The sequence below is a fragment of the Girardinichthys multiradiatus genome, chromosome 15 (genome assembly GCF_021462225.1).
Source record: "Girardinichthys multiradiatus isolate DD_20200921_A chromosome 15, DD_fGirMul_XY1, whole genome shotgun sequence".
Lineage (NCBI taxonomy): Eukaryota > Metazoa > Chordata > Actinopteri > Cyprinodontiformes > Goodeidae > Girardinichthys > Girardinichthys multiradiatus.
Window position 1 is genome coordinate 17,954,892 of NC_061808.1, and position 26,012 is coordinate 17,980,903.

The following is a 26,012-nucleotide window of genomic DNA, read 5'->3' on the forward strand; positions in this document are numbered from 1 at the left end:
TTTGAAATATTAGAAGGTGATGAGGAGAGGGCAAAACTGAAAGCCTCAGTATCTTTCTTATATCCCTATCTCCTTGAAACATTCTCAAATATCAAACACTTCATTTAAGCCAATATAATCTCATTTTGTAGGAATGTGAACAAGTATCACTCTAGTTAATGACCCTAAAATCTGCAAATCATTTAGGTTAAAAAAATGAATTTTTCAGTGCCAAATAACTTGTTGAAGGACTTGATCATTGGAGAAAATGCATGTTGATAAACTACATTAAAAGAGATACAGTTGAAACATAGTCAGATAGGATTGACTGTCATCATTTTTTAAAGCTTCTGATCCACATGCAGGAAAACTCTCAGGAGAATCAGAATCAGTTAAATGATATTTATTGAATACAATGGGTAATGTGCAGCAGCAGGGTCCAGTCAGGGGGGAAACAGCAACATGGAGAACCGGGAGCTCTGAAAGAGAGATACTGGTGAGAAGGGGAATCCAGAGAATGGAGAAGGGGAGAAGAAAGGAGCTCACTAGATGATGTGTGGTGGTCCGCCAGGGGAAAGTGAGTGGTTGATGGGGTTGTTAACAGCAGGGAGTCCGGGAGTCAGCGTTGGTGAAATCCAGAGGGTCCTGAAGACTGCAGTGGTGCTGGGTGAACAGGTAGTGCAGAAGACGAGGTTGAAGATGGATAGGTTGGTCAGCGGGACGGAAGCCAGTTGCAGGAATGAGATCCAGGTAACAGCGGAGGTCCTTGTAATGGCAGAGGTAAGTTCAAAGGAGAAACTGCAAGTAGGAACTGGAACTTAGGTTATACCTTCAGGAGAGGAGAGACACAAGGATTACTGTAGGTTATTCAGGTGAGAAATCAGATGGTTCTGGTGGGATGCTCAGGTTGGTTCGCAAAAAGCTCAGAATAATGCTCAGGGAAATGCTCAGAAAAGTGCTCAGAAGGAGGCTTGACGTTACCGGTGATGGTTAACACTCAGGCAAAGAGTGACTGGCTTCCTGCTCCTTTATGATGCCAGTGGAATAAGGCTGATTGCACTTGATGAGCTGCACTTGCAAGGAGGTGCAACAGGAGGTGACATGCTCAGCCCAGCAGCTGACTACAGGAAGCCCTCTGGTAGAGAGTCTGACGACAAGACATCACCCTTTCGGACATCGTATGCTGGGTGCCCATCAATGTCCCGGGTGGGTGGAGGGGGCTCGGACGTAGGGCACAAGGTGCTGGAATGGACTGGTTTAATCTGGGAGACATGGAATGTGGGATGAATCCTGAAACTCGGAGGCAGCTGGAAATGGACAGTGGTGGGACTGATGATGGATTGGATTTTAAAAGGGTCGATGTATCTGGGGGAAAGTTTCTTTGACATAGATTTTAGCGGTATGTTTCGAGAAGAAAGCCAAACTTGTTGTCCAGGTCGGTATTCGGGTGCTGGTGTGCATTCGCGGTCGGCAATTCTCTTATTCTGAGAAGCAGTGCGGTTGAGGGCTACAATGGTGTTGGTCCAGATGTTTCGGCAGCGACGAATGTGACTGAGATCTCTTTTTCATCAGATGGAAAGAGGGGCGGCTGGTAACCTAGGGAGACTTCAAAAGTAGAGTAACCGGTGGCAGTAGATACCTGTGAGTTGTGAGCGTATTCAATCCATGGAAGAAAATGGTTCCAGTCGGACGGGTTGGATGAGGTCAGAGAGTGGGTTGTATTTCTTGGTTGACACGCTCTGTCTTACTGTTTGACTGGGGATGATAACCAGAGGTGACACTGGATGGCAGGTGAATCTGGAGGTATGAAACCAGTAAATAACTTGAGAACGGGCAGAAGATGGGACATAGAGGCTAGCTTGTGGAGGAGGTCTAGGGTCAGGTTCTCTATGAAGAGCACGGGTAACAATGCCTTCAATCTCCCAGGTTACCGAGCCAGTATTAAATATGTATTAATGTCTGATTAATTGATTAATTATTGAATAAATCTTTAATTATTTTATTATTTCTGTTGCATTTAATGGCTCACTAATTTATATTACTAGCTATTTTTTGGCCCAGTAATGATTTTATTGAGTCATTTGTTTATATATGTATTTATTCGTAATTAAGTCAGGATTGGTCCTCCATACAAGTGGGCATGTCCCCACTGTTTTGCACTGCTTTAGCACTATAACATAATATTGCTGCTTTGCTGTGCATCTTTGGTTAGCACCAGGTTAAGGGACTATTCATCTGATATCTGAAGAAATTTGGACTCAATTTAATTATATGTACAGTACAGACCAAAAGTTGGGACACACCTTCTCATTCAAAGAGTTTTCTTTATTTTCATGACAATGAATATTGTAGCTTCACACTGAAGGCATCAAAACTATAAATGAACACATGTGGAATTATATACTGAACAAAAAAGTGTGAAACAACTGAAAATATGTCTTATATTCTAGGTTCTTCAAAGTAGCCACCTTTTGCTATGATTACTGCTCTGCACACTCTTGGCATTCTGTTGATGAACTTCAAGAGGTAGTCACCTGAAATGGTTTTCCAACAGTCTTGAAGGAGTTCCCAGAGATGCTTAAGCACTTGTTGGCCCTTTTGTCTTCACTCTGCGGTCCAGCTCAACCCAAACCATCTCAATTGGGTTCAGGTCCGGTGACTGTGGAGGCCAGGTCATCTGGCGCAGCACCCCATCACTCTCCTTCTTGGTCAAATAGCCCTTACACAGCCTGGAGGTGTGTTTGGGGTCATTGTCCTGTTGGAAAATAAATGATGTTCCAACTAAACGCAAACCGGATGGAATAGCATGCCGCTGATAAATGCTGTGGTAGCCATGCTGGTTCAGTATGCCTTCAATTTTGAATAAATTCCCAACAGTGTCACCAGCAAAGCACCCCCACACCATCACACCTCCTCCTCCATGCTTCATGGTGGGAACCAGGCATGTAGAGTCCATCCGTTCACCACTTCTGCGCCGCACAAAGACACGGTGGTTGGAAACAATGATCTCAAACTTGGACTCATCAGACCAAAGCACACATTTCCACTGGTCTAATGTCCATTCCTTGTGTTCTTTAGCCCAAACAAGTCTCTTCTACTTGTTTCCTGTCCTCAGTAGTGGTTTCCTAGCAGCTATTTTACCATGAAGGCCTGATTCACACAGTCTCCTCTTAACAGTTGTTCTAGAGATGTGTCTGCTGCTAGAACTCTGTGTGGCATTGACCTGTTCTCTAATCTGAACTGCTGTTAACCTGCGATTTCTGAGGCTGGTGACTCGGATGAACTTATCGTCCGCAGCAGAGGTGACTCTTGGTCTTCCTTTCCTGGGGCCGTCCTCATGTGAGCCAGTTTCTTTGTAGCACACCTGTTAAGTGAAAACCATTTCAGGTGACTACTTCTTGAAGTTCATCAACAGAATGCCAAGAGGGTGCGGAGCAGTAATCAAAGCAAAAGGTGGCTACTTTGAAGAACCTAGAATATAAGACATATTTTCAGTTGTTTCACACTTTTTTGTTCAGTATATAATTCCACATGTGTTCATTTATAGTTTTGATGCCTTCAGTGTGAAGCTACAATATTCATAATCATGAAAATAAAGAAAACTCTTTGAATGAGAAGGTGTGTCCAAACTTTTGGTCTGTACTGTACCTTAAAATCTAAAACGGGACATTTTTATCATTAGGAGATTATTTAAAACAGAATTTGAGATAGATGAAACCTTTCTTCTATTAGTTTTTTGTTGTTGTTTTCCTTTTCTGACATTACCTTAGCTTGAGACTAGCTTGTAATTTTAAATATATTGATTGATCAAAGGTCATCTGAATTCAACATTAACTAATAAGTCTTTAACTTCACTTTGTGGCTTGTGGAACCTTTGTACTATTTGTGAGAATAAAACAAGGTACATTTCTTTTCTTTCAAGATCTTATTGGTTCTGATTAATTACATCCTAAAAAACTACTGTTTTTGTGCATGTTCTCTCTGTTCATGCATGGACACTATTTGGGTATTGCTGACAAAGACGAAAAACACAATTGTTAGGTTAAGTGGTCGCTCTAAATTGCCTTTAGGTGTGAGTTTATGGCATTTCTTTCTGAGGTACTGTATTGTACATTGATTGAATGGTGACCTGTCCAGCATGTACCACAACAAAGGATGGATGGATGGATGGATGGATGGACAGGGGCTTTTGGTTGGTGTATGAGGGAGAAGGATGGATTTGCCCAGTGTATCATTCTACCAAGAACAGCCAAGGATTGAGGTTAAGTGTCTAAATAAATGGCTAATAAATCTTGTCTTGCGCTGTAATGTCAAATGTAGTCCAGCAGGGGGAGACGTTAGAACAATAAATTAACTCAGGGTAAACATGGATGAGGTCACTCCTTAGCCGCTGCCGAGCACAGCCACTTAAACTATCTACAACAGGTTCAGACAGCTGGGTTCAGATAGGTAAGATTAGTGTACATAAAAAAGATTAGTGTGCAGCAACAATGACAATAATCACAAGTAAAAATAAGAGGTCAATGTTTTAAAACAGTCTAACATTTCAAACAACTAATGGAATTAATATGTTTTATTTAGAAACATGCCTTAAATATTTTACTTACATCTATATGTTTATATTTTATTAATATTTTAGTAGTAATTCAAGTAGGTAGAAAAGTAGTGGTAAAGGTAGGTATTAAAATATAAATAATATTTAAATGTTATTTATGCAAAGCCGAGTAACATTTTATTTTCCAGATTTTCTCGGATGAAATATTTCAGAGGTCAGTCTGTGAGGAGTCCTATCGGACCTGGACTACCTTTCCGGTTTCTCTGCCTATCTCAGGTCACTCCCTCCGCGCTGTCAGCAACTCTTTACGCGGTTCAAACTTGACTCTCTCGCTCCGGACCGAGCTCCGTCTTTCAGTTTTGCTTGTTTTCTCTCCTGGTTTTAAAGCTTTGAACTGTTTTTAATCGTTTGTTGGGGACCGTGTCGTCAAGACTCGGGGAAGGGAGGACTTGTGGAGGTTTTCTTCGCCAGCAACAGTTGAAGAGCAGCGGCGGCGGCGGCGGCGGCGGAGGGGGGGCGGGAGAGATGACCAGCTGAGGACTGGAAATCTTGAAAAAAACAAAACCTAGGGCCTGTTTCTGTAATGATTGATCAATGCTGCCACAATGGCGTTAAAGGTAGGAATACTAACTTTTCTGTGAGATTTAGCCATATTGATCTCGGTCCTGTCTGTTTCCACTGACAGTTGTTTTTCAGTGTTTGTGTTAGCAATGGACTCGGGTTGTCAGACTTGTAGTTTGTCAAGTGTTGCTGTGAATCTTACGTAAAGCTACATTTCAAATTAAACGCATTTTTTAAGTGTTTCATAAACGCGTGGCTGTTTACGGCACATGTAGATGTACTAAAAGTGAAACAAATGCTTTTGGTAAACATGGAAAATGTGTATCGTCTTGAAACTGTCTTGTGACATTTTACAGCCTCCCCAGATCGGGTCATTGCTACTTCCGCAGAACTCTGGGAAATGTAGTCTTCCGGGTGCAGCCATGGGAGAATTACTATGAATATGAGAAAAATCCGGATGAGTTGAAAACCGGATAGTATCATTAAAGTTCAGAATGGTATAAAGGTTCTTTAGATGCATTTATGCCTTCAAATGCTGGGTATACTTACGTAACCAGTATAATTTATGTCTGGAAAAATATTCAATAAAAACATTCAAATTTTAATGAAATATTTGTATTTATTATTTTATCAGTTAAATAAAATGAGCAGAATTGTAATATGAATATTATTTTTGGTTTAACCTTTGCCAATAAAAGTAATTCCTTGTCACAGAATTAACTTTTTCCATTTTTATTACTATTAATAAGTAAAATAAAGTTCAGTTATTTTCATATTCTAGGCATGGGATTGTCACAGTATGTTAACCTATGGTAATAAATATGCCACAACGTCACTGTATTTACAGCAAACCTTTCTTTAAACAAGAATTTGTAAAGTGATTTTATTGTTTTTATTTAAAATAGTAAACCAGTAGTTATTCCTTCAGCTGCTAGAATGATATACCATATTAATTATGGCATTTAGAATGTAATGACATTTATTTATTGTTTGTTTGTTTTTGATGGATATACTTAAGCATAAATATAGCACAAACACCCACAGTGTAGTTTACAAGTGCTTATTGTGTACAATATTATATCTTTTTTCCTTTGATAGAGTAACACAAACATATGAAGTGGATGTTAGCTGGTTAATTAGTTGGGCTATCTGCTGTTTTAGCTTGCAAGCATTTGGCTGTTTAACAGGCATACTAATTAAAGCTTGCCAGACGCAGTTTTGAAATGACATTAGCCTAATGAGTGATGGATGCCATGTCTTTAGTTTCTACAAAATGAGTGTCTGTGATTTCGACACAACCTGAAACATATGAGGTTTCCAGTAGCATGTTTGACTATCTTGTAAGCAAGGAAAAAGCGTAAAAGCCTTCTTTCAGTTATCTGATTGGCTTTGTGCCGGAACTAGTGGAGAAGGGGCACCGTGTTGTTACTCTATGCCAGATAAAACCGGAGGAAACTCTGGTCACACTTTCTCTGGGACCCTTTTAAAAGTAAGATAAATCATAGGAACGGTTTTAGAAAAAACTTTAGCAGATTTAAAACTCATCCATCCTTCTTTCCAGCGACACTCTCCAGCTTAGTCTGGTGGATTTCAATGTCTTCCCAGGTCGGAGGCGATTCCTCCGGCGAGTTCTGGGTCTCTTTCCTGGGGTCTTGTCCAGGTGGGACGCGTCTGGAAAACCTCCAAAGGGAGACACCCAGGAGACATGCTGATCAGATTCATGAAGAACCTCAACTGGCTCCTTTTAATGCAGAGTTGCAGCTCTAGTTATAATTTTGAAACCTTAAGTTATTTTCATTCTTGGTATAAATCAGTACTGTAAAAAAAGCCCTTTAAAAAAACAGAACAACCAGATGAACTTTCCTGCTTTAGTTTATAGGTGTAAAAATGCTCTTAGGTTTCCATGCTTGATAAATGTCTTACTTTGGACACAATGAGTTATAAAAGTAAAGGCATCCTTACCAAAAATGTTAACATAGGAGATAAGGTTGTCATTTATGCAAATCCTGTCATGCTCCTTGAAAAGAAATAAGCTCGCCTGCAACGCCGAGGCTGTTTTTTAGTGACATTCATGACTTGCCCTTGTACATAATCCCAGTTTTTAAACATGACTTTTTGAAGGCTGCATGCTAAAACTACAGCAGGTCTCCGTTCGGCCTCACATTCCTCCACTGCTAGAAGTTTCTCTGCACGTTTTTGTGCTGCTGACCGGGTGATTTATATCTGCTCTCTTGTGGTTGCAGAGGGAACTATAAAATTAGCAGATGTGACTAGATGTGAGAGGAATTTGGTTATGTGATGATTCTTGTCTTGTTTTGGATAAATCTTGAAATTAGCCAATAATCAGCAGCACGACTTGCCTGAACGAACTCGTTTGGCCTGTTTGTGTTTAACCCGACTTCCCTTTACAACTGTTAGCTTGCCACAGTAGTCATCGAACGTCCTGAACATACACTAATGTTTAAGGAACGCATCCATTGATCATCCTTTCTTGTTTGTTTTTCAGGCACAGGTTTTATATGACTTCACTGCTGAGCCTGGAAACAATGAACTGACAGTGAAAGAAGGCGAGACAGTCACTATCACCAATCAGGTAAAAATAAGTACTAAATCGCTGTCCTATGAATCTACGCAGGATGCAGGCTTTCACACATTTGTGTGTAAAAATTGTACTCAGATTTATTTGCATTTCCACAGAGGAAGGTTCATTTTAGATTAGGTGTTATTTGAAAGTCTAAGAAGTCTCTGGTTTTTGCTTTTAAAACTGACTTGGCTGTACAGAGCAAAATCACATGATCTCTTGTTGCTCAAGTGGTGTCTCATAAATTACACACAAAAGAAGAAAGAAAGGACGACAGGGGAACAAATGACTGAGCAAACATGATGTCATTAGTGTGAGTTGCCAACAGTTTAAAGATCACTTGCTCCTTTCTGACCTACATAGTTTTCTAATCTACGTGTGCCATAACTAAATCAGGAAGGGTTGGTGTTTTTTTTCTTTTCCAATTAAAAAGGTTGTGGAGGAGAGTTCCTGGTAGCTGGTACATTTATAGACCTAATAGAGGATCTAGTGCTTCCAGATTTTTTTTTGTTACGTTACAATCACAAATTCTAATATATTTTGTTCCGATTTCTTTTTGTGATGGACCCAATGCAAGGAAGGGCATTTGTTTTCAGGGCTTCTTTGTCAATTCTGTGTAGAGCCTCCTTTAACTGCTGCAGGTCTTTTGTGGTATATCTCTACCAGCTTTCTTTCCAATCTGAATGAGCTTGAGCTACTCTAGCTCAAGCTCATTCAGATTGGAAAGTGTCTGTGAACATTGATTTTTCAAATTTGTTGTCCTGCTGGATGGATTACCTCTGCCCCAGAATATCTCAGATGCTGCACTTTCCTGGGTTGCCCTGTATTTAGCCCCACCCATCTCTCGATAAATCTGACTAGCTTCCCTGTCTCTACTGAAGAAAAGCATCCCCTCACTATGATGCATCCACCACCATGTTTTAAGGTTGGGATGGTGTATTCAGGGTTGCACTGTTGGTTTTCCAGGACACACTGTTTTGCATGTAGGCCAGTAAGCTCAACTTTGGTCTTATCTGGCCAGAAAACCTTTTACCATATGTTTGCTGTTTCCCCTACGTGGCTTGTGGCAAACTGCAGAAAGACACACTTGCGACTCTTCCAGAAAGACCAGGGCCCGTATTCACAGAGATTCACAGAGTCCTCTCAGAGAACTCCTATTTTAGCCTAAACATCCTGGCAAGGACTCTGATTCTGTGCGCTGCTGAGAGCGACTCTGAGCGAGGAGACAACAGAAATTCCTCTTAGTGAGGAGGTGTGGTTGACCCAGTTACTAGGTGTGACGCTGTCCTCTAAGAGCTGTGATTGGTTGTTAAAAGAAAACAACAAAAAAACAAAATCATGATAAAACTTTGATTAAATTAATTGTCACACAGCATCAAAATGTTTGAACATAGCTTATTTATGTGCTTGTCATTTTGATTTGCTTATTATGTTTACTCGCCATGCTGGTCGTTTTCAAACTGCATCTTCTTCATATTAATTCATTTCATGTTAATATTAAAATTCAGCATTTTACTGTGATCTGCTTCTTGTATAATAAGGTTTAGTTTAGTAAAATGAGCAAAATAAAATGGAGAAAAAAATGTTGAGAAAACTGAACTGAACAGAGGAGCAGAGCCTGCTGGTGGAGGAGAACAGAGGGGTGTTGAAAGGTAAATTTGGTCCTGGGATTACGGTGCGAACAAACAGTTATTCCCAGCAGATCAATGCGTCGTTCCCTCTGCTTTGAGCACCAGTCTGGAACGGGAGCAGCTCTGGTTCCTGCTGTGATCAGAAGCTAGAGAGGAGATAGCAGCAAACCAAAGAACGTTTCTACAGACGGGGAGCGTTGTAGATGACCATTTAGGCTGCTGACATCATTATGTACAATACAGCAAATACTTATTCACATCATTTACATCTTCTTTCTATTTATATAGTGCTTAGATTAATGTCCTGTTGTCTAGAGTTTGTATTTATGTAAATATTTTTTTTCGAGTTTTTCCAATTTTTTCCAAATTTATTTTATGAAAACATTTTACAGACAGCAAAAATTTTAAATAATTTTGTACTATATTTGTAATTTTGTTCACTTTTTATTCATGGTTATTCATTATTGTTTCTATTTATTATTTGTCCTTTGTAATACTACCTTTCTCGAGGTACAATTTTAATCTGTCCTGCCACCTAAACTATGTAATTTTGCCCCAGGGGGATGATAATAAGGTTTATCTTATCTCTGTATTAATAATTTTATGATTCTTATGGAAGTTTATGTGCTCATGCACTCACTGTTTAGGGGGTGGTTGAGCTGGCAGCGTTCATCGTTAGGAAAATGTCTCTCCTTTCTCTCTGTCTTTCTACCATCTTCTCTGCTTACAACACTCTTAGTGTCACTAAAAGTCCTCCTCACTACTCTTAACATTTCATCACGTTAGGAGCTCTTTTAAGGCCTAAGATGCTTTGTTAATAATTTTTATCTTACCGAGGGAAAATTCTAAGAAAAGTCTTCGAATTCATTCTAAGAAATACTAAGATTTTTCTTAGAATGACGTCACTAGGAGCTACCTCAGTACTTTGTTATTGTATTGTAGATCAGGGGAGAAGATCTGTTTCCTGGTTTGAAAATCAATTCCATGTGTAAATCTGTGCTTAAAGTAATTATTTTCCAGTTATCTTCCCCTATACTTTCTCAGCCTTTTTGTACTAATATTCTGCTGGCTCTCTTTTCATCCCAGAATATTGGAGGCGGTTGGATTGAAGCACAGAACTCAAGAGGAGAGGTTGGACTGGTGCCTGAAGATTACATTGAGGTAAGCCATAAAGCCCAGGCAATGAAACTAGTAGTGTTCTGGACACATCCCACCACACACACACTATGTTTGACATGAACGTTTAACCAGCATAAATAAAAACAAAGGCAGATTGATGCTTGCTGCAAGGTCAGTGTGAGAAGAGTGTGTGCCTCCGTATCAGAGACCAGGATGCATGCCGTGGTCCTGTCTCTTCGCCTGACATTGAAATAACAACAGGACGTGCCTCCTTCAGGGATCTGCTGATTAGGGTGTTTTTAGTGTGTTTGAGTGTGTGTGTGTCCAGTTTATCCAGTTACTCTGACTGCATCGGCAGATATGATTCACTCGATAGACATTCAGACGCTGAATAAAAGTAGAGTTTGGGATGGTAACAGTTTGGGCCTCTCGCTAAAAATGTTCTGAGAACAACTCCCAGAGTAACGCCTGTGTGTGTACGTCGTAGACATTGGTAGACTAAACTATTCTAATTGTCCAAACAAGCTTGCATAACCTCAAGTTACCTCCCCAGCTGGTCCAGGGCTGTTTTGATCTCATGCCCAACTCTACAAACCTACAGATGATAATCAAACTTGCAGTTCATGTTTTGGCTATTGATAAATGCCAGCAGTCTGTTTCTCAAGAGGGAACTATTTATGCCGTTTTATTATGCTGATAAAAGTAGGGGATAAGAAAATGAAATGGTGCTGAAGAGCATTGCACTGTGGTTGAGTGGTAGAGCATATGTGAAAGTCACCAGCCTGTGCTGTCACGATTGCAAAGCCTGGAGAGGTCAGCCAAGAAGACGATCACGTTACCGTAGAGAAACGTACCTTCAAAAATCATTAAATCATAGTGAGTTACCTGGATTTTTCCCTAATGTGACAGTTTTTTTTCTTCTCTTTCATTTGTAGCTCAATAAGGAATTTCCTGCATTCCCAGGAGCAGGAACGACAGCCCCTTTTTCAAATACAGGAAACGTTGCATATCCAGACCTTTCTGTCTTTGATACATTTGCACCTGCATCAACACCTGCACAAAACCAGGTAATGTGCCACGCTGGGGAGATTCTGGTACACAACTGACTGCTTTTCCTTTACAAGCAACAACTCCCACTGCAAGGAGAGCACCTGCCATGTTTCTGTTCTTTGTGCTTTGCAGAAGTATTTGTACCTCTTGAACCATTATGCATTTTGTCATAAGACAAACCTTAATGTATTTTGGATGGAGTTTATGTGATAGACCAGGACAATGTAGCACCTAAATCTGAAGTGGAAGGAAAATGATTAATGGGGTTTATATACACATAGGTGTGTAAATATATATATATTCACCCTCTCTGTCAGTACGTATTAGTTTTTTGGGACTGTGTCTCAACCAGCTTTGCACATTTTAGAGGCTGGAATTTTGCAAATTCTTATAAAAATAGCTCAAGCCCTACAAAAGGCAATTGTAAAGCTTTCCCACAGCATGAGACTGCCACCACCATGTTTCACCATGGGGACAGTGTTTTCATGTTGACGTGCAGTGTTTTTGGAGTCCGTGACTCAACAGTTGTCTTTTCCACAGATTCTCCCACCTGAGCTGTGAATGTCTGTAGTTCCTCCAGAGTTTCTTGAGGCCCCTTGGCTACTTCTCTGATTTGCGGTCTCCCTGTCTGGTGTCTTTATTGGTCTTTCTGATGCTATGTGTCAGTGAATGTTCTCTGAGGCCTTTGTTATGACATTAAATGAAACACAGATACACTCTGTTTTGTGACTTCTGAAGATAATTGATTGCACTAGATTTTATTTTGGGGCATCAGACTAAAAAGGGGGCTGAATACAAATGCACACTACACTCTTAAGGTTTTAAATTAGAATTCACAATTAAAAACTACTTTGTGTTGGTCTGCCCAATAAAATGCTAACTATTAAAATTTGTGGTTGTGAGAAATAACAAACATACAATGTCTTTATCTTTTTATGATGCACTATATGATGGAGTGATGTTAAAGGAAAGGAAAAAGGCAGAAGTAAGAGCTGACCAAGTTTGATTCACAGTTTTGTCCAGTTTCTGTGAACCCCCGGATGCAGAAGTGAGAGCAGCTGCTAAGATAGATAAGATTTCTGACTGATGCGCATTTATGCACTAGTAATGCAGAACTGAGAGGAAATACGTTGAGTGGTCTCTTCTGTCGTAAGCAGCCAGAAACCTCCATAGAAAATAAGCACACTGCTTTATCAGTGAAAATGTATTGGCCACAGTATGTTTAAGAGTCACGACAGGAAATGTGTCAGCTTTTGTCTCTTATAACGTCCTGTTTATTCAAACACATACATTTAAGCATCATTTTAACCTGCTCTCTGCTCAGTTTTAACCTGCACTGCAGGCACGTTGTACTGATCTCACCTTCTATTCCCCTCAAGGTGGACTCTGGGGGTTTGAGTCCCGTGCCAGACACCCCTGACACCCCAGTTTCCCCTTTCTTCCCGTCCCCCGAGGAGGTAAATGCCACTTGGGGGTTGTGAGCGTGACAAGAGGCATTAGTTTGAGCCTTCTTGCCCTCAGAAATTCTTACCCCTAGGTCTTCTGTTTGATCTGCTTCGACACTGTCTTAAAAAACGCATGATCTCACCTTCTTCTTGCACCTTGCACCACAGAGCAGACAAATGAATGCTGCCAGATCACACAAATCATCACCAGCACTGGATAATATGAATCAGCAATGTTTAATAGAAATGCACTGATTGCAGTTTTAAAGACTGATTACGATTTCCTGCTCTTTTTTTAAAGCCCAGGAAATACAGATTTGAACTGATTGTGATCCCCCCAAAAAAACTATAATTACTGGTATTCAAAATATGTTTTTTTCACAATTTGATTCAAAGAAATACCTGAATGATCTTAATTTTTTTACAGGAAAAACCCCAAAACTCAACAGTTAAAAATCAGTTTTCTCCTTTTAGTTACTGGTGATCTCAAATAAAATCCTCTAGGGCTGCAAAATTATATTGAAAATGTGTTATTGCTATATCAGTGTGTGCATTATTAATAAATCCACTGTCTGTGCATTGCACTGGTTTTTTGCATTTGCTCTTTGAATGCCAATAATATATTCAGGCTGTGATGAAGTCTCCCTGCAGTGAATGGCCGTGCCTGACACTGGTGAAAGGGCCTAAGTTGCTCAGTATTGCAATTTCATAATTTTCTAATTTTGTACTGCCCTGATATCCTTTGAGTTACTGAATGGAAGTATTTGTACAAATTATTGCATTATATCTAGTTCATTAGTCAAAATTTAGCATCATTTTTAGCTAATTTCAAAACAAGAGTGCACAAATTTGACAGTTTGTTTAGATTTGTTAATTGCAGCTCTGTCTAAAGTAATATTTTTAGGGGAAAAGCTTTGATTTGTTGATAAATACATAGCATTCGTATTTGTTCCTGTTAGGAGAATAGGCGACATTACACTCGTTGTGCTGCATGATGGTCCTCAGTAACATAAAGCTAAAATATTGTAACAAAACAAACAAAACATACTGCAAACATTTTTAAATCGAACATATTTCATGGCAAATGGAAGTTATCCACAGGATAAAATGGAGCAACCTCTCTGTTACTAATTCGAACATTTCTCCCAAAGTAAAATGAATTCTTAATGGTAGCTAGTTAAATGTTAGCATGTATGAAATGGCAGACATATCCTGTGTAGAAAACGGTTTCCTTTAACACCTTAATGGTAGCTAGTTAAATGTTAGCATGTATGAAATGGCAGACATATCCTGTGTAGAAAACGGTTTCCTTTAACACCTTAATGGTAGCAGAACTGCTTAACTGTAAGTCTGCTGTTAATGGTCTGATAATTACTGACTCATGCTCTTCCAACCAGTTAACCAGTAAACAGGAAACGGGACGATTCCAGGCACCAGCCGATCAATTGATGCATTCCTGCTGTTCATTCAGAGACTGTTGAATTCATTTATTCTGAATGATTAATAAAATGACCTCCTTATAAACAGCCACATGTTTCTTGGGACGATGTGAACAACAGTAAAACGTGCTCCATTTCAAAAATGAACACATGGCTGTTTTATTCCTTAACTGCATTAAAGTGATAACTTTCTGATTGCACCAGTTTGCATAAAAAACTTTGTTAGCTTGGTTAGCAATATGCACATTTTAACCTACAAAGGACACACACAGACAAACACTGTTGCATGCTTCTATCTGCAAGTTTAAGAAGCATGGCATGGAGTTTCCCTTAGAGCCTCTAAGTGAGAATATGGTGACCTAAGCGATGGTATGTACGTTTGAGCATGTATCTTTCTGCAAATATACAACATTTGATCTAATTTAGATGATAGCTCATTCAAAAAGCAGCATACATAGACCAAGCTGTAGTTGCTGAATTATCTCTGAAGGACAACATTGAAAAAGCATGTCGATTCATGACTACTGTCGGCTTCACATGGAACAGGCAGTGTATGTCCTGTCTCCTCTCTGCCGTCACAGTCCTGCCTTTCATCCCTCACAGCTTGTCTGTATGTCTCTCCCAGGCTAGCAATGGTAACGATCCCTGGTCAGCGTGGAATGCAGACCCTTCGGGGGGCTCCAACAACAACTGGGCGTCTAATCCAGAGGGCACTCAGACAGGGACGAGTGCTGCTGACCCCTGGGGCTCTGTATCACAGGGTCACCCTCAGGCTTACCAAGGACCAGGTAAAAAACTGTTTGTTTTAACAGCAGCTGTGTATGTAGGGCTTAATGTCACGAATTAATGATTTCAGAGGAGTTTTAAAGTGTGTTTAGATGGTAGTTTTGTGGGTTTTAAAACCTCTGGACAACATCTGTGAAATATAGTTGAAAAGTCTTGTGTTTTGTGTATAATTTCTTAACATTTTACTGTTTTAGGTTAGCTAGGAATACCGAAGATCCTCAAATTCCAAGATTTACATACGTATTTGGTACAATTGTCTTTCCAGCTCTACTCACTAATTTTCTATCATCTCTTTGTCTCCCTAAGCCACTTTGACATGCTTGGGGTCGTAGTCCTTTAGGGTGCATTTGTGTCGCAGCCTTAACTTCCAGGCCGATGTCTTGAAATGCTGCTTCATCATGAAGTTCTTTCCTCATGAGGCCATCTTTTTTCTAACACCTTCCACCACATGATTCTGCCACCTCCATGGAGTTATTTTACTGTAGATAATGACGCTCTCTTACCAGCTTCAGCCATCATCTTCACAAGGTCTTTAGCTTTTGTTCTAGGGTTGCTATGTACATTTAGCACCAAAATATCTTCTTCTTTGGGACACAGAACTAGTATCTCTCGAATGTTATGATAGTTGGACATGAACATAGTGATATGGAGCAGATGAATATGATAACTTCAGGACCCATGTATGAACCAGACTTGTGGAGGTCCACAATGCTCTTCCTGATATCTTGGCTGATTTCTGTAGGTTTTTTTCATGATGCCACATGAGGAAGTAGTATGGTTTAAACTTTTTAGTGTGAAGAAAGTAATACAACTCTTAGCAAGTAAACCAAAACTGACTTAAAACATGAAACCTTTAGTGGAATTTAATGTCGGCCACAAGCAAAAAGAGGTATTTTGTACGGTGTTTGTAAATATCTGGTTTCAACTATATTTCATTGCAGCTTATTATAATTTCCTCTAGAATTAAATCTAAGGTAAGAAGTGGCCTACTGGTGCAAATAATTTCCATGATCTGAGTTCACGTGGAGCCAACTTTACTACTCACTTGTATTTGCTGTAAGCTATAAAAAAATAAAACATTTACATTTAGTTAAACAGAAGACTGTGGTCTTGTGGCATTCATGTGACTATAGGAGCTTATTCAGTACGGTAGATCCAATAAAAACTCTCCTGATGTGAACCAGGAGTATATTCTAAATCCCTGAGCAGCGGATCACTTTCAGGTTTAAATAGCTTCTAAAAAGAAAACCGTTCTGTGCGTCGGTCATAAATGACAAGCTCTTCATTCCTGCATGTGGTAGTAATCTTGTAACTTTTGCTGCATCTGGTAGAATGCCTGTCTCGTAATTTAAATCAGCCGGTTGCTCCTGCATTTGTTGATCAGCACAGTTTTAGACCCGAACTCGCAACTCAGCAGGTGCCAATTTGTACATTTCTGTAAATCTGTCTCATAATCTGAAGTTTAGATGGTTTAATCACACATGTTTTAGGTTTTAATGCTCATTTTCTTGCACACGCCCTTGTTAAAATGGTGGGTTCTTGTGGAATGAAAAAATTTAATGAGTTAGAGGGAAACGTATAGAAAAAAAATCTAAAATAACCTGGTTGGGTAAGTGTGCACACATTTAAACTAAAACCTAGTTGAAGCACCTTTTGATTCAGTGTAAGCATTTATTCTTCCATGGTAGGAGTCGGTCGTCATCCTACATGTTGATTTGGCAATATTTCGTCACTCTACCTTGCAAAAGGTCTTGAAATCTGTCATTTTGTAATAACGCATCTTCTCCGCAGATGTCTTTGGCGAAATCAATGTTTTCTTGATTTTGTTGTATGCATGGGTTTCTGTAAGGCAGAAAAACAAACCCCTTCTCTATTTCATCTTTCTGTGAGACACCTGAAGGCTTTGAATCAAAGCGGACTCTTTCATCCACCTTTGCAGAAATATCTGTTGCTCCATCTGTTTCAGCTGAATTGGGGAGGCTTTAATTTCCACTGAAAGTAGAAAAGGCTTTGCAAGAATGAATCATTGTGTAGCTTTCAACATCAACCAAACCTGGCATTTAAACAGAGGCACATTTCAATCATACTTACCGTCTAGTATTTATGCATACTTGTTTATTTTTTATTTACTATAAATACATTTAAGGCAAATATTTTTAATAACCAAAATATAAAAACATAAAGCTAAAGGAAAGCCTATGAGCAACTCCATATGTACTGCTTAATCTTTATCTCCGTGTCCGTGCAAATTTAACTAAATTAGTTCATTTGGAGTCACAACATACAACATAAACTATGATTCTGTGTGGTCTGCTAATATACAGAATACTGTATGTTTACGGGATAATACTGAACGTTCATCTGGCTAGGAACTGACATTCAGGTCTTTATCGAAGCTGTTCTTCTCAGTTCGCTTTCATTTCGGCAGGCTGTCGAGTCATAATTCTGTTTTTGCCACACTGTGGAAAAGTTAGCCTCACTAATGACTCACAGGAACAAATAACTCCACCTGGATTTTCTATTCTCCTGATGCTCTTTTAATAAAAGGAACAGAGGAAATGAGCTGCAAGGAGAAAAATTAACAGGCTTTCCTGCTTTCTTTCTCCTAGCCAAAGACATCTACCCATATCCTTACCTTATTGATTACACAGGTATCGGTTTATTGCCTGATGGATGTTTCCGTATTTTGGTGTGACAGCACTGACAAAATGAGTCACATTTTTTCAGAAGCATGTGTTTGAAGCTCATTACTGACACTAGATTAACAGTAGTGTTATTAGTTGTGGTTTCTCTGGTATTTTGGATGTTTATTTTACTGCATGTTTTTATATTTCTAACAGACTGCAGAGGAAGTGCAGGATTAAAGCTAGCTTTAAAGCATCACAGTCTTTTGGTGTTTGTGGCAGCAGCAACTTGTTTGCATAATTTATTCAGCTGTTAGTTTCTGTCCTTTGTCAGCAAAACGTATCAAATGAAACCTGATCTACAGCAGAAAGGAAATGTACCTCAGAACAAATTTAACATAACGTCATATCAACAAATGAAATAGATGTACTGCCGGCTTGATGCGATGTTTGAGGTGCTCTAATGTTTTTATAATGCATGCTAACTGATTTGATTTTTGATATCGTTTGTTCCTGCATGTCCTGAATCTGATGGGGAACTGCTCTCAGACTCAAGGATGTTACTTTATCTTGGAAAATGAAACCTGGCATTTACAGCTGTTTACTATAACGTCACAGAGATGAAATTCCAAAAGCACGTTTATTCATTAAATCGTGTTTTGAGATGATGAAGAGAAAACTACACTTTGTTGTTTCTTTTTCAATGTCTGTGATAAGAGACATGACCAGTCACTGTGTCGTATCGAACTACTTTAGGTGAGATCGCATAAATAACAATTTACAAAATAATAAAATAAGATGAGAGACAATTAAAGGATGAAAGAAAATGTCTGTATTTCCAAACACCTTTCTTTTTCTCTTCCTTCCCTCCTTACCTCGTCCTTTACTTTCTTGATTCCTCCTTTCCTCCCTTTTTTCCTTCCTTAAGAGTTTGGAAATGTTTTTTATAATATGTGTAATTTGACTTGAAAATGTGTGGCAATTCTGACCTTTACCCAAGAGAGTGAGGCTCAAAGGGTGCTCATCTGGTTGGGAAAATATGCAAGGGAATAATTCTTGGCAAATATAGTTTGAATGTCACGAGTTCACACTTGGCATGTGAATGATATGTTCAGCTTGTTGGATAGAGCCTACCTGAATAAAATGCCATCACCTCACCCAGATCTTAGTGACCAAGATGCTGAAGCTCACAAAAACATCTGGAGACACAGATGAAAAACAGAGGAGTAAGGAAAATGTGAACTTATCCTAAAGGGTATAATCATCATTTCTCGTAAAGCGTCCCACTTTTACCAGTTTTGTTATTGGCAACATTTTTAAATGTAATCATTTCTGGAAAACCTGCCTAAATGTCATGTTTTCTTGTGTCTGTGATTGAAAAACAACAATATTTGAATCATCTCTCAGGGGCCGAGCTCGACGAGTGGGACGATGAATGGGATGACATGAAGTCAACTAGCGGCTACGCAGAATCCGAATCTGGGGATGCTGGTGGAATACAAAGAGGAGGAATGCATGCTTCTTCAATGAAAATATCCCTCAATAAGTAAGCATTACTAAGTCGTAGTAGTACACGAGGCTTTAAAAATCCTTTAAATTGTTTATTACAAAGACTAACGTAAAAGAAACCCATAAAAGCACTGGAAGTGTAACTTTAAAATTAACAGATGTTAAACTGTAGCATAGATTTAAATTAGGAGACTTTTATTCCTTTTTCTTTGAACAGATTTCCAGGATTCTCCAAGTCTGGTCCTGAGCTCTACCTTCTCTGCAAACAGATTGCAAAAGGGAAAGACAAGCTGCCAATATATGTAGGTCATTCCTAAATTCCCATACAAACGTTCTACAACATATCAGAAAATGTTGTAACATGTTTCTGAAAAACACACCAACCTCATCTGATTCCGCACGCCCACAGCTGCACTAGTTATCTCATCTTTGATAAGCATTAGATTTATTGCAAGCCCATGCTGTGTTTTTCAGATGTGCATTTAGCCATCATGGTGAGATTATCACTTTCCTTTCACTTAATGTGTTTGCAGCACATCAAGTCCTTCATTCCTGTTCTAAAGTTTATGTGTTGCATGCTCAGGTGGGCGAGGTTGGTCCAGTGTGGTCTTACCCAGAAACCCAGATAGACTGCATCGTAGCTGATCCCAAAAAAGGGTCCAAGATGTATGGCCTGAAGAGCTACATAGAGTACCAAATCACACCCAATGTAAGTTTACAGATTGGGCTCCAGATTGTAAAATAATCTCTTAAGTAATAAACTAGACCCTTAACATTGCAACAGCAAAAAAAAAAGCATTTGAAAATGTCTTTGAATGATGGTTTTTGTTTGCAGACAACAAACCGGCCTGTCAATCATAGATACAAGCACTTTGATTGGCTCTATGAGAGACTTCTGGACAAATTTGGGTCAGCCATTCCCATCCCCTCTTTACCAGACAAGCAGGTGACAGGTGAGCTCATTTTTGAACTAGCTATAAATGATTTAAAATGGTATGTTGCATTTTTACATTTAAAAACTGAGATCAATATGTTTTTGTTTTTACAGGCCGTTTCGAGGAGGAGTTTATTAAGATGCGCATGGAGCGGTTGCAGGGTTGGATGTCCAGGATGTGCAGACACCCTGTAGTTTCTGGCAGCGAAGTGTTTCAACTTTTCCTCACGTACAAAGATGAAAAGGTGTGATGGGAATTTTATTATATTTTAAAGGAATATTTATGGCGAGATTGCAAAACTAAACTGTTCAAAATGACTACATTTTATGGATGAAAGAAATGTTTGCCCATGAACATTTTCATTTAATACTCATTTTATTGTTTGATTGAGGTGCAGTCCCTTTCAAAAGTATTCATATCCAATGGATCTTACCACAGTCACAAATATCATTTTACACAGCATAGCAACATTGTGAGTTATAGGGGAAAATGATGCATGATTTGTAAATGTTTTAATAATGAAAATCTGTAAAGTCTGCTGTGCAATTAAAGTATTTCTCTACAAGCTTTGCATATGTAGAACCTGAAACTCCTCCTCATCCTTTGCAAAAAAGCTCAATTAGATATAGAGCATCAAATTTCAAGTCTTGCCACAGTTTTTTATTTATATGTAGGTCTGGGCTTGGACTGGGCCATTCTGACAGATGAATATGTTTTGATCTAAGCCCTTCCACTGTAGCTCTGGCTGTATGTTTAAGGGTTTTGTCTCGCTGAAAGGTGAAACTACTGTTCCAGTCTTTTCGGGGATTGCCCTGTTTTTAACTCCACCCATCTTGCTATCAACTCTAATCAGCTTCCCTGTCCCTGACGAAGAAAGCCTCCCCACACCATAATGCAGCCACCACCGTGTGCAGTTTTAGTTTCCTATCCCGCAAAGCATTTTACTTGTAGGACATTTATGGTTGTGGTTAAGTTAAATGTTGGTCTCATTGTTTGCTTTTCCTTCTACAGGGCTTTTGGTAGACAAATTACATGGCTTTCTTTCAGCACTGTCTTCCTTCTTGGCACTGTTCCTTAAAGGTCAGGTTTCTTGTGTGCAACACATACTGCCACTTAACCTGTGGGAGCTCAAGAGGAGCTATGCAGCAACTCCAGAGTTACCACTGATGATGGGTTGAACCGAGCTCTGTGAAATGTTTTAAGCTTGGGATGTTGTTAAACCTGACCTTGCTTTAAGCTTCTCCATAACTTTCTCCCTGACTTGTCTGCTCTGTTCCTCATTCTTCATGGTGCTGTCAGTTAATGTTCTTTGACGATCCTCTGAGACCTTACCTGTATTTTTACAATAATGACTCAAATTTACACATTTGGTGAATTCTGAAGGCACTTGCACTAAATTTTATTTAGGGGTATCAAGCTAAAGGGGACAGAATACAAATGCGTGCCGCACTTTTCAGATTATTTGTTAAAAAAGTTGAAAATCATGTCGTGACTCATTTTTGATTATACACATCTTTCTGTCGGTCTATTACATAAAATCCTTGTAAAATACGCTCAAGTGTGTGGTTGTGATGTGAACAAGTTAAAGGGATACTAATAAATTTGCAAAGCACTATATAAGTGTTTGTTTGTGACAGGACTGGAAGATGGGTAAGAGAAAAGCGGAGAAAGACGAGACAGTCGGCGTGATGATCTTCTCCACAATCGAGCCTGAAGCTGCAGACCTGGATCCTTTAGAAGTGTGAGTTAAACCCAACTGAAAAGAAAAGTTCACAGAAGCCGTTGCTGATGTGTCTGCTGTGCATGTAGTAACGCATGCCACGTGCGTTTCTCTTACCCAGGGAGCAGAAATGCGAGCAGTTCAGTAAGTTTACCAAAGCCATGGACGACAGCGTGAAGGAAGTCCTCACTGTGGGAAACGAGCATTGGAAGAGATGCACAGGACGTACGTTCCCACAGCTCTGAATCTTAATCAGTGTTTGCGACTAACAAGCCACGCCTTTTGAAATGACTGTTTTCATAAAAATCTTATTGTCCTGAACGATTTTCCCTGACTGCTGCAGCTCTGCCAAAGGAATACCAGAGAATAGGAAAAGCCTTTCAGAACCTCTCCTCTGTCTTCACCAGCAGTGGATACCAAGGTATACTCTCACACTGTGGCGGCATACTCGTGTTTTCCAATAGATGCTTGCCAGTATGGTCTTTTTTTTCCCGCTACAATTTTCAGATTCCTTTTCGTAAACCAGTAACTGTAATAAAATAATGTGGTGCATATTGCCACGCAGATGGTGGCCAGCTGCGGTGGGCAGACATATTTTAACTCTCTTCTGCTGCAGGTGAGTCGACTTTAACTGATGCCCTGACAGCGGCGGGGAAGACGTACGAGGAGATTGCCCAGATGGTGGCGGAGCAGGTAAGCTCTTAAGCTGCTGTTTAAAAAATGTCTGTCATATTGATTAAATTGAAAAAATAGGTCACCAGGCTGGGCGTGCTTCTCTAACATAGAAGGACTTCTTCACGCTGCAGCTGGTAGAGTTTCAATCAACACCACAGCAGCGTCCACAACCTTTTATCTTCTGCTTTCCGTTGAACAAGTAAAAATAGAAAAATAAATGACAGTCATTACCTCAGTTCTAGTTCCTATTATCTATTTATGTTGCATTCCATCACTTATGTCACGATTATATTGGTGGATATTTTTTCATCATGAACAAGGATGTGGAAGTGGTCGAAACATTTCTGATCATAATCTATCAAAATTTCCTGAATGCATTTTTATACCTTGTTGTCAGATCATAATGAAGCAAATATTAAAGAAGGCAGAAAATCAAATCTGGTTGGGTTTCTGTAAAGGCTGTTCGATGTTCTGTGTAATAAAGTCAATTCTTGGCTTTTTTTGATGTCCCGGCAGCTTTCAGAGGAGGAATTCATTTGGTAAGCTTGTTTTGCTCCAGCCAATCGTCTTGTAGAATTGCTGGCTGTAGTGTGGAGACATATTTTACAGCTGTACTTGGATATATCCCAGGATCCAAGACACTGAAGTTGATCTGTTGTCGACAAAGACACATACCTTACATGGTCAAGGATTGGCAAGAAATGTAGTTGTCAGACCTACATGAACAGAATAACCAGATCATTCTGCTGGGTATTTGCTTTATTTGTTATGCAGACCATAAAACTTCTCAGCCAGCTGAATTTCAATCTGAATCCATGTTGTTGTTATCTGAGAGACTTTCCCTATCTTATCTCCTGTCATGTTATTCCCTAATTTCCTGCTCTAAAGTCAGTGTTTGGTGATTTTGCTGATATTTCAGGCTCTTCCATGAGGATCTTTCCTTTTGACATTTATCCTCGCTTGTTTTTGTCATTTTTTTAGCCAAAGAAAGATCTTCACTTCCTCATGGAGACCAACAATGAATATAAGGGCCTTCTTGGATGCTTCCCAGATACCATTGGGGTCCATAAGGTAAATATTTCCCCATAATCCCTGTACCACAAAAAAAGTAGTATCCACATAGGTTTTTCAGTGTAGTTGTTTCTTTTTATATATATAAATTAAACTGGAGCATCTCTCCAGAACCAGGAACCACTGGTTTGGATGTCTTTAAATTAAAAGCATTTGGAAGATTATTTCAAAAGTATATCCAGCAAAAAAATAGAGATGGTCTGATAGGCATTTTTTTGTACCTGATACCGATCGGTGTTGATCATTAAATTACTAGGCATTTTTAGATACCGAGAGACAGTACGATAAGTTATTAAAGTCCGAAAGCTTCATCTTTCATACATATATATATATATATATATATATGTATGTTTTTAACATGATGTGATAAAAGTACAAAGAGTGAACAAGTTTAGATTAGAACTGATTGAAAACTTGACCGTGAAAAGCAAAAAAAGACAAACTTTAAACGTGATATAATCTCTTTTTGTTGAATGTGTGTATTCTATATTTAATTCCCTCAGGCAGCGATAGACAAGGTGAAGGAGGGGGACAAGCTAGTGGCTGCCAACAAAATTACCACTCAGGACAAAGTAACCATGGCGAAACGTCTCAGCACCATGTCTTACACATTACAAGGTACTGCTCCATGTTTGTCATCAAAACTGCAACAGTGCAGTTTATCATCTTCTGCTCTCTGAACTAACTGGTTTCCCCTCTTTCTTTTTTTTTTTCTTTTGTTTTGCGGCACAGCTGAGATGAATCACTTCCATAACAACCGTATCTACGACTACAACAGGGTCATGCAGCAGTATCTAGAGGAGCAAGTCAAGTTTTACGAGACGGTAAAGGCTTTTCATTTTGAGTCTGTTACACTTTTACCTTTACATTGTCACGTTAACTGGAAAGCAGTTTGCTTGAGTCCAAAAATAAAAAGAAACAAATAATAAATGACTGTTTTTACCAATGCAATTTCTTTTTTTTCTCTGAATCCCCAGATTGCTGCAAAGTTGAGACAAGCTCACGGTCAGTTCGCTACAATGTGAGAGCAGTCTCACACTACTAGACACAAAGTTAAACCAGATCCTGGCCAAAACGCTTTTGCTCGCTTTGCATCCTTTATGCTCGTTATAATTTAAATTTCACTTCTGCATTTTTTTGTACTTGGATCCCTTCTCTACTTTTACTGCCCATGCTAACAGTTCCAGCTTGTTTTGTTGCTTCAATGTTTAGGTTTTTAGGATAAGCAGTTCTGACGGATAGAATACGACACACAACTTACGTAAGCCTTTCCCTCTGTCCAAGGTCCACAGCTTGTAACACAGGATGTCAACGTCCTAGCTGCACTTTGAGCAATCATGAATTCTTTCATTGCATGAGTTAAACACCACTGACAACTTTGCAATCTGCAGTCATACATTGACGTTCTAACTACAAAAACCAAAATTGTTCTCTACTTTCACAATCACATATAAAAGCTTTACTGCATATTTCTCAGCCAACAGCAGGTGTATTTAATTTTTTGCTTCTGCTGCATGTAAACCTTCATCAGCTTTGTTAGCTAAAACAAAGGTGCAGGAAAGCCAAAGGCAGATTGTACATCCTCTACGTTTCCACTGCTGGCAGTGCCTTACTCGATTTCATCCTGAGCTTCCTCAAAAGCTAACAGGAAACTCCACCTTCTTCCTGCTTTGCACACATTTTTTTTTTTTTTTACTCTTCCAGATACTAGACATGCTGTTTGGACCTTACTTTTATGCCTCACTTCACACTCTGTCAAGAAACAAAATGTGCATTGAGAAAAATAAAAACAAAGGTGTGGTTCATTATTCTTTTAAATTCTTCTTTAATTATTGAAGTGTAAGTCATGTTTCAGTCTTCTGATGTTGCAAAATGATTTCTCTGTTCAACTGTAGCTCTGAAGAGAATGTGTCCTCATTTGAAGAGATTATATCACGTATAGAGTTTCTTTGCTTTTCACGGTCAAGTTTTCAATCAGCTTCTAATCTAAACTTGTTCACTCTTTGTACTTTTGTCACATCATGTTATGTAAACATACATAAATATATATATATCTATATATATATTTGACCTGTCAGGTGCTTCTTGTCATTATATTTTATGTATAGAAGTATTTGCTACTTAGTGTCATTAAAAGCATAGCGAAATTTGTTTGATTTATTAAACAATGATTTGTATTCATATTTGTGAATGTGTTTGAATGAATTCCTACGTTGCTTTGTGATTGGTTTACGAAACTCCACACTGAGGTCCTTGTTCACTTCAGGAAATTCTTGCGGAGGCGTGCTGGAGCATAAAAATGAGCTGGTAGCCCGTGTGAAAAGTGTGTTTT

At 39.2% G+C, this 26,012-nt stretch overlaps 1 protein-coding gene and 1 long non-coding RNA gene across 3 annotated transcripts; one reads left to right on the top strand and one right to left on the bottom strand.

The window, feature by feature from the left end:
- Positions 1-371: 371 nt before the first annotated feature.
- Positions 372-4,878, bottom strand: LOC124881984. Its single transcript, XR_007041791.1, has 3 exons — positions 4,785-4,878; positions 526-1,776; positions 372-458 (listed from the first exon to the last, which is right to left on the bottom strand). It is a non-coding gene; the product is annotated as an uncharacterized LOC124881984 (long non-coding RNA).
- On the top strand, positions 4,852-25,863 carry snx9b (sorting nexin 9b). Of its 2 annotated transcripts, XM_047388011.1 has the most exons (19): positions 4,852-5,151; positions 7,602-7,688; positions 10,394-10,468; positions 11,362-11,493; positions 12,856-12,933; positions 14,986-15,148; positions 19,178-19,316; positions 19,497-19,581; positions 19,863-19,988; positions 20,115-20,232; positions 20,328-20,458; positions 21,852-21,955; positions 22,056-22,159; positions 22,278-22,355; positions 22,551-22,627; positions 23,591-23,680; positions 24,184-24,298; positions 24,413-24,504; positions 24,658-25,863. In XM_047388011.1, exons 1-19 carry the CDS (start codon positions 5,140-5,142, stop codon positions 24,703-24,705), a joined length of 1,854 nt encoding a protein of 617 aa, XP_047243967.1. In that variant the 5' UTR covers positions 4,852-5,139; the 3' UTR covers positions 24,706-25,863. The 2 variants fall into 2 exon arrangements, with proteins under 2 accessions (XP_047243967.1, XP_047243968.1); XM_047388012.1 differs by lacking the exon at positions 12,856-12,933.
- The last annotated feature ends 149 nt before the right edge of the window (positions 25,864-26,012 follow it).